This window comes from Hipposideros armiger, unplaced genomic scaffold (genome assembly GCF_001890085.2).
Source record: "Hipposideros armiger isolate ML-2016 unplaced genomic scaffold, ASM189008v1 scaffold_1109, whole genome shotgun sequence".
Lineage (NCBI taxonomy): Eukaryota > Metazoa > Chordata > Mammalia > Chiroptera > Hipposideridae > Hipposideros > Hipposideros armiger.
In genome coordinates this window covers 54,466-67,635 of record NW_017732459.1, presented here as the reverse complement: position 1 = coordinate 67,635, position 13,170 = coordinate 54,466, and the positions used below count along the sequence as shown (strand labels likewise).

The window sequence follows — 13,170 nt, the reverse complement described above, 5'->3', positions numbered from 1 at the left end:
CTTAAAAAAAAAAAACCTGAGAAGTTAAAATATACTTCAAACATTCTGCTTTATCCATTTTATATGTAGTTTGTTTTCATGAATGCGTGGTCATAAATTTATAATTTAGCATATTCATGAAAATAATTCATAGTATTTTACTCATCTTTGAATTGCTAGGATTGTTTTCCTCTTATAATTTCTATTTTGTTAAGATTGGGGTGAGGTAATAATTTTCTATTAAGTTCACCCTCCCCCCACACCAAAGGATTAAATGTGAGCATATGAATCTAATATTTTGAGTCAATTTAATTTTTTTTTTTAATTTGGCAAATTAGGTAGCTGTTTTGCTTTTGTGACATTCTATGTAATGCAAGAGGCTCTAGCCTGGAGATCTTTATGACTTAGAGAGCTAGAATCTGACAGCGTGTGGAAACCTGGAACTCACCCTATTCACACAGCTGTTGACTCTGTCATTGATAAAACTGTTCTCCAAAGGAAGGCTGTTAGTCAGATTTTGTAATTGTAAAAGAAAAGAGGGAGGAATAAGATGTGTTATTGCAGCTCGCATTTTAAATCTCAAGTGAGTCCATTTATTTTTGTTTGTTTTTTTAGGTGAACTGAAAACATTAGCCCCTCTTGATCGAGAGGAGCAAGCAATTTATAACCTTCTCGTCAAGGCCATAGATGGAGGGGGAAGATTCTGTGAAGCTAATGTTGTGCTCACATTAGAAGATGTGAATGATAACGCTCCCGAATTCTCTGCTGATCCTTACACCATCACTGTGTTTGAAAACACAGAGCCTGGAACGCTGTTGACAAGAGTTCAGGCTACCGATGGAGATGCAGGTATCGTCCACATGATGCTCGGCCTCCAAACTGTACCCTAAGATCCTAGCAACCTCTGTTTTAAAACGCACCCCAGATTCAACCTGTTAACTCACCTTACCTCTTGCATGTTGAATAGCTTACCGTTGCGTTAATTACTTAACATTAAAAAATGGAATGCAATCTTTAGAATAATGAATAGATTCTTAATCAATATTTGAAGTCTCAAAATGGTGTCCAGTGAACTTGCTGTTGTTGTAAAGGTATCCTTGGTGTCCCTAAAATTCTGATTAGTGACTAGATTAGCTGATCTTCATATCCCATTGAAGTAATTAGTTATGCATTAATTTGTGAATAAACAAACCCATTTGTGACATAAAAGGATTTTAGTATCAGAACGTAACAGAAGCAAATGCTATATTGTAGTTTTACAAACCTTTCAGGTTTTTTATGGAGAAAATAAAAACTCTAGGATGTCTATTTATGACTTTTTTTTTTTTTTGCTAAGAGAGTGGATTTATGGCATTTTAATAGCAGATAATAAAAGTAACTTCTTCAATCATACTAATACTGGAGATTAGAATAATAGCAAAAACGTTACTTTTCAAATAAACCTTCATCACTGAAAGTTAATAATAAATAGACTTTAAAATGCCTGCTAGGTAGTATACCATAAGTTCATATAGAACATAGTCCTAAAAAGCCAGATAACTGTGAAATTATATTTATTTGAACTCAGTAAATTGCTAATCTAAAAGTCCACTTTTTAAAAAATCATAGTCATAAGAATTTTTAAGTAATGTGTATTAGCATTTTCCCTTTTTAATATGCATGCGACATTAAAAAAAAAAGTAATTTGTTTACATTCCTTGAAATAAAACCTGAGGTGATGTCGTGTCTTGACAGGATTGAATCGTAAGATATCCTACTCTCTGATTAACTCTGCTGATGGACAGTTCTCCATTAATGAAGCATCTGGAATCATTCAGTTAGAAAAGCCTTTGGATAGAGAGCTCCAGGCAGTATACACCCTTACTTTGAAAGCTGTCGATCACGGTTTGCCAAGGAGGTTGACAGCTACTGGCACTGTTATTGTGTCCGTTTTGGATATAAATGACAACCCGCCCGTGTTTGAATACCGTGAATATGGTGCCACCGTGTCTGAGGACATTCTCACTGGAACAGAAGTTCTTCAAGTGTATGCAGCAAGTCGGGACATTGAAGCAAATGCAGAAATCACCTACTCAATAATAAGTGGAAATGAACATGGAAAATTCAGCATAGATTCCAAAACAGGTAACATACCATGTAAATGAGAGGAAGCTCTTTATTCTACCAAAAAGGTTAGATTGCCCGGCACTTGACCTGATAAAAAGTGACAGATTGTAAATCGTTGGTAGATACTCTAAAAAGATAAAACTCAAGTTTTCTTTGTGATGTTATTTTAAGTAGGATTCAAAGTGATTTTGAAGACTTTAAACTATAATTCTACATAAAATACATTTCTGATATATCTAACTATAAGCAAATTAACTTTAAATAGAGCAGTATCACATTCTAGTAACTTTGTAAAGATATAAGATGTAGTAAATTAGTAAAGATAAAGAGTGGAAGATAATACAGGATCTTGCATAATGGCTCCTTTTTATCTCCTTTTATGTAGAACTCATGTGAAGTAACTACCCCAAGTGAAACAGTAGTTTCAACTTCTTTGATCTTAGTTTCAATGGGGGCATCTCTTAATTCATAAGGTTGACTTCTTTATTATGCTAGTTATATATAACAGTCATAGTACTTTGAGTCACACAGCTATCAAGGTCAAAAGTCATAGAAGCTTAGACTCTTGCTGCATAAATACTTTTGTAGTCTTGTTTTAAGCGGTGGTCTAAAATAGTTGTAAGTCATAGAGCATTGTAAAAACTCACTCCATTCAAACTGTATTTAATTGTATGTGACTATTTCAGATGAAGAGTAGGTGTGTGAGGGTGCTATTTTAAAACCTATTTTTAACACATACCATAAAATTTATTTTTAGGGCTCTTTAAGTAGTATGGACAGTAAGAAAATGAAAAGGAAAACCGTTAAAGGAGTTGTTAAATCAAAACAGGATTTTTTTTTTAAATGATAGGATGTACATAAAGCATTATTCTAGAGAGTTAAAAAAAGGATGCACGTTCCTGTGAAAGCAAAAAGTATGAGAAGGAAAAGGAACCTAAAAGCCAAAGAGGAGAATTTTTATGTTTTCTTTTTATTAAATTAGAATGAAGTTTGTATTAAACTGTGATTTAGAAGAAATGAGGAATAGAATAATTTTTTAGCAGGGATGTAGGTAGTATTGATCGGGAAAGCAATTTAAATATCACGAAGAATATCAGGAAAAGAAGAAATAAATAAGGACCCAGGGATGGGCAAATTCATAATTTTTAAGTGATGAGTTAAGAAATTAGAAAATAGACATACATGGTAAGTAAACTTTTGAAGTGAAAATTTTATTTGTTTGAAAGTGTCTTATTTCAGTCATAGTAGGAGAAATCAGTGGCATTTTAAAGCACTGGCAGTAATTTTGATTTTCCATCCAGGAGCCATATTTATCATTGAGAACCTGGATTATGAAAGCTCTCATGAATATTACCTGACTGTGGAAGCCACTGATGGAGGCACACCTTCATTAAGTGATGTTGCAACTGTGAACATTAATGTGACAGATATCAATGATAACACCCCGGTGTTCAGCCAGAGCACCTACACGGCAGTCATCAGTGAGGATGCCGTTCTTGAGCAGCCTGTCATTACGGTGTGTATTTTTTTCCCGTTTTCTTCTTCTGGGTCTCTGCAAGAGGTTTTGTTTTGTTTTCTTTTCTTTTTGATCCAGTTTTTGCAGTGAACTTACTTGAAAATAATTTGAAGATATGCAAATGTCTTTGGTTATTCCCGTCAGTCACTGACTCCATTATACGTAATTGACTTCTAGCTGCTGATATCAGAAATTTAAGACTTTAAGACTTCTGTCCCTTCCTTAGCCGTCTCCTCAACAAGAGCCTGATGTTTTCTAGGTTATGGCTGATGATGCTGATGGACCTTCAAACAGCCACATCCACTATTCGATTATAGATGGCAATCAGGGAAATCCGTTTACAATTGACCCTGCCAGGGGAGAAGTGAAAGTGACCAAACTTCTAGACCGGGAAACAGTAAGTGAAAAAATGTGGCTTAAATTGTTTACAACTTACCAAATAACAAATAGAAGTGCCTTGTAGCCACATTTGCCAGACACGATAGGAAAGACCAAAAGGGTAGACCCGGAACTGAGAAGCGAGACATAAATACTTGAAAAGCAATTACAGTATTAAACATTCTCAAAAACAAAGCAGATGTGTTTTATACTAGTACAATGCTTGGATAGTAACAGTTTGTAGTCAAGAAGAAATTGCTGTTGACGCCAGCGTTCTGAGACACTCCATGGAACTAGAAGCTGGATTTTAAGTAATAGCAAATATTTGGAAAACCATAGGTGTTGAAAGAAGGGAATTCCCTGTGAGGAATTACATGAGCAAAGGCATGGAGAAAGGAAGACATGGAATATAGTTAGGTGATTTTATTCAGTTGTATTGGAGTACAGTAATCTTACAAAGGAGAGGGGGAGGTAAGATAGAAAGGTGTTTTAGGAACAGATTATGTGCCACATAGAAAACCAGGAACAGAGGTTCAGACTAGATGCTGCAGGGCATGAGGGAGTTACTGAATATCTCTGAGCCCAGCTATGACGTTACCAGGAGACATAATTAGAAAATGAGTTATACGTAGGTCCAGGTGTTGTTTATAGTGGGAGACCTGGGAGATAAGAAGACCAGTTACAGTCAGTGGTAAGGCAGCCAGAGCCTAAACTGGGAAATTAGCAGTGACAACTGAGTGAAAAGACAAATAAATGAAGAAACTTCATAAAGGGAATATGAGAATTCACACAGCTTAGGTGTGGCGCTCCGTAGAACGCGGTGGTGTCAGATGACGCCATTTTTTCGGTCTTGTTGTGACTGGGTTGTGCCATGAAGGGAGATCAGGGAGGTCATGAGGGTGTAAACTCGGCACCAGGAGCAGTTGTTGAATGTGGTTTTTGATGCACTGATTTTTAGAGGAAAAGGGCATATTTGAGTAAAATTATTCAGACAGTATTTGGAGATTTTAGTCAAACTTGAGTCTTGAAAGCTGGAAATACAGGTATGGCACAGGCCTCTGGAGCTGATTATAGAAGTGATCTGAGGTGTTGAGAGAAATGTGAACAAATGAGGAGAGGGAAGCCAGGCTGAACGGAACACCCATCCATCCGTCTGTCCATCCATCTATCCATCCATTCGTCTGTCCACCCACTCATCCCTTCACACAGACAGGAAGGAAGCTGCCTCTGAGAGGTGGAGAAGTGAAGGAGAAATGAAGGAAGCTTTGGTTTTGGGAACTAGAAAGACATTGGTGATAATAAAGAGTATAATTTCGGAGGAATAACATGTTAAATCTAAGGTTAGAGGAATTGGGGGCAATGGTGATGAAATATCTCATTAAAGTCTAAATTGTTTAATTCCTTTTCTGACCTGTTATTTTTGAGCAGGGACTTTCCAAGAGTTTAGGAAGCACGACTGTTATGTTTAGGATTGCAGCACTGCTGGGCAGAGCAAAATTTCGTATTTTTCACTGAAGAACTTCTCGGGTCCTTAAATATACTAATGTCCATTGTGAGGTAGCAGAGGAGATGGCCTGTGTTGTTTCCCAAACCATCTCATCGTCAGAACCCTTTTTGGGGGAGCATATTGCCAGACTACTATTCTACAGAATATACTCGGATTTAGCCAGCATTCTCGCTGCTTCCACCACTCGTTCTGGAAGAGGGAGCTTAACAGGGAACTGTCCTGGGAAAGGAACTACCTTACTTGACTCCCACTTTTTGTGTGTGTAGGAAATCATGAAGAGATAATCTTGGGAGATTTAGACAGTTGACTACAATCCGGGTGTAAAATTAATGAGAGAAGGTGATCTGAAGTGTCCTGAAATGTTGAAAATCAGTAAACACTCAGGGTGGGCAACAGCTTAATTAAGGGCGGTCTACTCCCGTCTGAGAGTAACATTTGGGCCTTAGGAAAGGTTGCCTTCCCGGTTACTAAAGTAAGAGGCTCAGAGATAATGTTAACATTTTCTTCTCACCATTTGCATTACTTTTCTGTCTTAATTTCTATTAGTAGATCTGTACGTTTTTAAGTTAGAATGTTTTCACGGAATAAGTATGTGTTTGGAATGCATCAGAGAATCTAATTACTATTGGTAACTCTTTCTATTGAGCAAATACGGTCCATTCTGTAGACATTATATATTATATACATAGTACATTATTGTCAGTGTACTTGTAGGTTAGGGAATTGTCCACATACAGGACACAGCAAATGATGACGGGTTTTCAGATCTTCCATTCCAGGTCTTCAGGAGTGTACTTCTGATGAGAGCCTGTTCTTCAGCCTTGTGAAAGTGAACATGCCATCTCTTTGTCTTGTTCCCAAAAAGATTTCAGGTTACACGCTTACTGTTCAGGCGTCTGATAATGGCAGTCCACCCCGAGTCAACACAACTACGGTGAACATTGATGTGTCTGACGTCAACGACAACGCTCCAGTCTTCTCCAGGGGAAACTACAGTGTGATCATCCAGGTAATCTTGGGGTGCTGAAGGGTTCATTGAAAACGGCCCTTTTGAAATGAGCTCATTCATTGGCCTCAGTTGTTCATTGGAGATGTCTTTTTCCAAAGACTATGTTTAGAAAAATGAGAAGAGCACAACATTAGAGGCGTCTCCAATTGATACTAAAAGATGAGCATTTTCAAGATGCAACCAAGCTTTTATCCCTCTTGTTTGAGTGCTTTGGTTTTTCAGCTTGGTTCTTAACCTTACCTTCTGTTGTCCCTGTTTTTCCTTCTTGCCCCCGCCCCTTCCCCATCTGGACCTCCCTCCTCCCAGCACCCCTTCTTCCCTCCTCCTCTTCCACTTCACTTCTTCCTCCCCTCCCTCTTCTCCCCCTTCCCCTGCACCCCCCTTGTCGTGCATGCCCCCTCATCACAACCCTTCCCCCCACACCTTCGCTCTCCCGTTCAAGTGGAGCAACAATAAGGCTTTGTTGGCCGTATACTTCCTATTATAGAAAACTTGCATGTGTCTTTTACCCTAAAGATTCAGTTTTGTTGAAAGTTGTACATATTTGTTTATCCGTTTGCTTGTTCTGTGCAGGAAAATAAGCCTGTGGGGTTCAGCGTGCTACAGCTAGTCGTAACAGACAAGGATTCTTCTCATAACGGCCCACCCTTCTTCTTTACTATCGTGAGTGGAAATGATGAGAATGCATTTGACGTTAACCAGCAAGGATTCCTCCTGACATCAGCAGCCATCAAGAGGAAAGTGAAAGATCATTACTTACTGCAGGTTAAGGTATTCAATCCTTTCTTTATGATTTTACTGTGGAGTCATAGAGCTGTTTTGATGGTTATCTTCTTGTATGGAAGCAGCTTCCATTTCATGAGAAAATAAAACATCTTTAGATTATCGTCTTTTTTTGTTTTCTTCCATGCCTTCATTTTTATCCCACTGCACTTTTAGGGGACTCGTTGATTCATTTGGTTACATTATCATAGACACTGATGGAACTTAAACTTCAGTATGGATTAGTGAAAGGGCTATGAAGCAGTATATGTCATTTTTCTTGACATGCTTCTCATGTGGAGAAATAAGTATCTGATAATTGGTAATTTTTAAGAACTTGAACGATGATAATATGTTTTTTATTAAGACGTTGTAAACAATGACATAGATAATGGTGATATTTTTTTTCTTTTCTCCTAGGTGGCCGATAATGGAAAGCCTCAGTTGTCATCTTTGACCTATGTTGACATCAGGGTTATTGAGGAGAGCGTCTATCCCCCTGCAATTTTGCCACTGGAGATTTTCATTACTGCTTTTGGAGAGGAATATTCAGGTGGCGTCATTGGGAAGATTCATGCAACGGACCAAGATGTGTATGACACTTTAACCTACAGCCTTGATCCCCAAATGGACAGCCTTTTCTCTGTTTCCAGCACAGGGGGTAAGCTGATAGCACACAAAAAGCTAGACACAGGGCAGTACCTTCTCAACGTCAGCGTGACAGATGGAAGGTTCACAACGGCGGCCGACATCACGGTGCACGTCAGACAAGTAACCCAAGAGATGCTGAACCACACTTTTGCTATCCGCTTCGCCAACCTCACGCCAGAAGAGTTTGTTGGTGACTACTGGCGCAACTTCCAGCGTGCGTTACGGAACATCTTGGGTGTGAGGAGGAATGACATACAGATTGTGAGCTTGCAACCCTCCGAACCTCACCCACACCTGGATGTCTTACTTTTCATAGAGAAGTCAGGTAGCGCCCAGGTGTCCACAAAACAGCTTTTGCACAAGATTAACTCTTCTGTCACTGATATTGAGGAAATCATCGGTGTGAGGATCCTGGAGGTGTTCCAGAAGCTCTGTGCAGGACTGGCTTGCCCGCGGAAATTCTGTGACGAAAAGGTGTCCGTGGATGAAAGTGTAATGTCAACACACAGCACGGCCAGACTGAGTTTTGTGACTCCCCACCACCAGAGAACCGCTGTGTGTCTCTGCAAAGGTAACACCCATAAGTATATGAAAATAGGGGGTAACAGGATGATTTCAGTCACAACCTTTGAAGGCTACACATCAAAGATCATTTTCTTGAAATTCCTATTAATTCGCTTTCCCTCCTCCCCTCTTTCTTTTTTTAAACAAAGAGGGAAAATGCCCACCTATCCATCATGGATGTGAAGACAGCCCATGCCCCGAGGGATCAGAATGTATCCCTGATCCCAGAGAGGAGAGATATACCTGTGTCTGTCCAGGTGGCAGCTTTGGTCAATGCCCAGGTGAGAGCTTATTGATTAATCATACTTTTATTTTTAAAAATCACTTTCAGAGTTTCTTATCATTTCCTTCTTTATTGGAGTTGGAATGCATAGTAAAATTATGTTTATTTTAACAAGTCAAACACAGAGATAAATAAAGCATAACAGTAGTATTTTTTCTTTCTTGTTGTATAATAATTCACCTCTGAATTCACAGTTCGATGTGCTTCCTTCTTTATCATTAATGCTCATATAAACATGTAGATAGCCCCATATGTATAGATTAATGGTCCTGTTTCTGTCATAGCCTCTCTCTTTTTTTAAAAAAGAAACTAAAATGTTATAGCTCACACAGTCCTCTCCCGCTTGCTTTTTCCTCTTCTTGACAGTATGCTATGGGCATCTTTCCAACTTAATACATGTAAACCTAATGCTTCTTAATTTTCTAGCACGACTGTACCATAATTTATTCAACATTTTCCTTACGTACAGAGAATTAGGTTGTTAAAATGTTTCCTTCTGATAAAAAAGAATCCTTTTATATGTATCCTTACATATTGGTGTTTACATTTCTAAAACTAGGGTTTACTACGTTAAACATTAACTACATTTTTAATTTTTAAAGGTACCATTATGTCGGTTTCCCAAAAAGTTGTACCAATTCTTGTTTCTTCTAGTCATATTTGACAAGTCTCATTCCCCATTCTCTTGCCAATGTTGAAGGTTTTTAATTAAAAAATAAATCCTCCCATCTAATGGACGTGAAATGATATCTAATTATTTTACTTTGCATTTCTCTGGCACTTTTGAAAGTGGTCTTTTCCTTTGCCTATTAGCATTTCTTCTATGATTGGCCTTTTATATCCTTTGCTTGATTGTCTGAGTCATTTGTCCATCTCTTATTTTCATGCATATTATGAGTTAAAACATTATCTGCACTCTGCTGTCTGTATGTTACTGTTTTTTTATTTGTTTAATGTAATCTTTTATCATTTTGAAATGTAATTTTTATTTTGTCAGTTGTGTATAATTTTACATAACAGTTTCCATCTCTAGAGATTCGTAATTATTTTCATCAGTTTTGGAGAACCAGGCTTGTTTTATATCTAGTTTGAGAAGGTTTCCCAAACCAACTTGAGGATATGTAAATATTTTCCTAACTTCTAATAATTTTATATTGAACCATTTTACATTTAGCATTTTCGTCATTTTAGAATTCATTTCTTTGTGATACTTTGTGTCTAGTGTATTCTCTTCAAAAAGGTCTAGTTATGCTATACTGTTTATTAAGCAAATAGACATTTCCCATTGAGTTGAATTTTATAATGCTCTAATCTTAAGTAAAAACTTGTGTCAGTCTTTGGAGGCAGGATGCAACACTTTTAAAGATATGCTTAAAATTGGTTCTGATTTATTTTTTCCTCTTTGTGATTCACAGGGAGTTCCTCTGTAACGTTTACTGGAAACAGCTTTTTGAAATATCGTCTAAAGGAAAATGAAAACAAGTTAGAGATGAAATTGACCATGAGGCTCAGAACTTATTCTGCTCATGCAGTTGTAATGTATGCTCGAGGAACTGACTACAGCATCTTGGAGGTACCTTTTTATAGCTCAGATTATGGAAGACTTTAATAAAAACATTAATTCCATTTTATATTCAGATTGTCCATTTTCGAAGAAAATGAAGTAAGCAAAATGATTGAATTCCACATTTAAACAGTTCATTGATACGTGTACAAGTTTTAGACTGTGGGGTGAAAAGCTCTTTTTGCTCCGCAATAACGTAGAGATTTATTTCTGTTTTTTACAATTGTTTTTAGGTACACGCCACAGTTAACAGTCAAACTCTAAGTGATATTGTGTCTCTTTTATTACTATTATTATTATTATTATTATTATTATTAGTTTCAGGTGTACAGAACAATGCAATACCTTTTCACCCTTCACGAAGTAACAACCCACCTCCCCCATCCACTGCCCTCCCACCCCTGATATCTTACTTATCTATTACAATTCCATTGACTCCATCCCCACACTCTACTCCACATCCCATGACTATATATGTATTAAATTATAGTTGACATATAATATTATTCACCGGCAGCTTTAGGTGTACAGTACAGTGGTCAGGCCTCTACACCGTCTATGAAGTGGTCTCCCTAACAAGACATGAGTACAACTGGCCCCCTAAAAAATATTTACTACATTATTGATTATATTCCCCAAACTGTCTTTTCTATCCCTTAGGCCATATTGTAGTTACCAATTTATGTTGTCTTTTCTTCTTCTCCCTCATCCCCACCCCCATCTCACCTAGCAATCATCAGTTTTTCCTCTGTATCTCTGAGACTATTTCTGTTTACATTACTTGTTTATTCAGTTCTTTACATTCCACATATAAGTGAGATCATATGGTATTTATCTTTCTCTGACTGACTTATTTCACTTAGCATAATGCTCTCTAGCTCCATAGGTCCATCTGTATCATTGCAAATGGTACAATTTCCTTCTTCTTTATAGCTGAGTAATACTCCACTGTATAAATGTAACACAGTTTCTTTTTTTTTTTTAACTGAGCCATCCTGCCACCTGTTGGCAGCTTAGCTCGGGCGGGACTCGAACTGCTGTTGCTCAGAGCTCGCACTCTTGAGGGAGATCTTAACCAATTGAGTTACTCGGCCAGCCCTTGTACCACAGTTTCTTAATCCAGTCATCTACCGATGGGCATTTCAGTTGTTTCCAAGTCTTGACTATTGTAAATAGCACTGCACTGAACATAGGAGTGCATATATTTTTTCAAATTGTGCCTTGGGTTTTTCTGAATAAATACCTAAAAATGGAATTGCTGGATCTTGAGGTAGTTTCATTTCCATTTTTTTGAGATACCTCCATACTGATTTCCATAGTGGCTGCACCAATCTGCAATCTCATCAACAGTGCACCAGGGTTCCCTTTTCCCCACATCCTCGCCAGCACTTGTTGTTTGTTGATTTATTGGTGATAGCCATTCTGACCGGGGTAAGGTGGTATCTCATTGTGGTTTTTATTTGCATTTCCCTAATGATTAATGAGGTTGAACATTTTTTCATATGCCTGTTGGCCATTAAGTGATATTATGTCTTATTAATTTTATATAGAGATCCTACGTATGCTGAAGTGATAATTATCTTGCCTACCTTTTTATTTTTTTAAGCACGATTAGCTTTTGATTTTGGATGTGACTCAGTGCTAGCTTGGGTTGTTGTTCAGTTAACAGTTAATTATTAGCACTTCCATGATGCTTTTTTGATGTGCAGTTGGCATTTGAACTTTATATCCCCAAGAGGTCCATTCTTATTATTTGTACAATGAATAAATGAGTGTGTGTTCTGTAGTACCTAAACACAAGGCCTTACTCACTTTCTGCCTTCAATTGCCACACATAACCTTCCTTCAGATTTTTGTTGGACACTGTAATTGAAGATTCTATGAGAGTAATGTGAACAGTAACTGTTTTCATCATAGATTCATAACGGAAGACTGCAATACAAATTTGACTGTGGAAGTGGCCCTGGAATTGTCTCTGTTCAAAGTATTCAAGTCAATGATGGGCTGTGGCATGCAGTGTCCCTCGAAGTGAATGGCAACTACGCCAGATTGGTTCTCGACCAAGTCCATACTGCATCAGGCACAGCCCCAGGGACTCTGAAAACCCTAAACCTGGATAACCATGTGTTTTTTGGTGGCCACATCCGTCAGCAAGGCACAAGGCATGGAAGAAGCTCCCAAGTTGGTAATGGTTTCAGGGGTTGTATGGACTCCATTTATTTGAATGGGCAGGAGCTGCCTTTAAATAACAAACCAAGAAGCTATGCCCACATTGAGGAATCAGTGGAAGTGTCTCCTGGGTGCTTACTAACAGCCACAGAAGATTGCTCAAGTAGCCCTTGCCAGAATGGAGGCATTTGCAATCCGTCACCTACTGGAGGTAAGCTTCGTAATGTTATCATTTTTAAGTGTTACACATGTATGCACTTGAGGAGAAGTTGTCCAAGTATTTTTTTTTCCTTTTTTTGTTCAAATAATATTGTCAGATATTGTATCTGTGTTGGAATTGAGTGGTATGTGTTACAGGAGAGCAGAGCGGGGCTTAGAATTCTTCCCATCAACCGGGATGAAGGGACTGGTTTCCCTGCCTGTTGAACTTCTGCACCCACCTTGCACCGTATTCCCGGACGTGTCTCATTGCACACCAGAATCCGCCGGCAAACGACAGCTAATTCTTAACTCTTCTTCCAAACACATAGATATTGACCCACTGGGATTTAGAATTGGTACCATTTAGTTCTTGAGCACCCTCTTGTGTCTGATGACCCAGCACAGAGAGACTGCTAGTCTTGCTAGCTATAGATGACTCAGAGTATTATAGATTTTTTCTCAGGGCCTTACACCCCTCCTG

At 38.2% G+C, this 13,170-nt stretch overlaps 1 protein-coding gene across 11 annotated transcripts in view; it reads left to right on the top strand.

Annotated features, from left to right (window-relative positions):
• FAT1 (FAT atypical cadherin 1) overlaps window positions 1-13,170 on the top strand; it is a 154,942-nt gene that overhangs the window by 129,655 nt on the left and 12,117 nt on the right. For all 11 annotated transcript variants that reach the window (XR_002122726.1, XR_002122725.1, XR_002122724.1 and 8 more), the window contains 10 exons: window positions 595-828; window positions 1,714-2,103; window positions 3,387-3,601; window positions 3,861-3,998; window positions 6,352-6,495; window positions 7,069-7,266; window positions 7,678-8,479; window positions 8,622-8,753; window positions 10,171-10,328; window positions 12,237-12,699. Coding sequence is in view for 8 of the 11 variants with exons in the window: in XM_019632243.1 (XP_019487788.1) it covers window positions 595-828; window positions 1,714-2,103; window positions 3,387-3,601; window positions 3,861-3,998; window positions 6,352-6,495; window positions 7,069-7,266; window positions 7,678-8,479; window positions 8,622-8,753; window positions 10,171-10,328; window positions 12,237-12,699 (2,874 nt within the window). In the remaining 3 variants the exon portion in view is untranslated. The remainder of the gene's footprint in view (window positions 1-594; window positions 829-1,713; window positions 2,104-3,386; window positions 3,602-3,860; window positions 3,999-6,351; window positions 6,496-7,068; window positions 7,267-7,677; window positions 8,480-8,621; window positions 8,754-10,170; window positions 10,329-12,236; window positions 12,700-13,170) is intronic.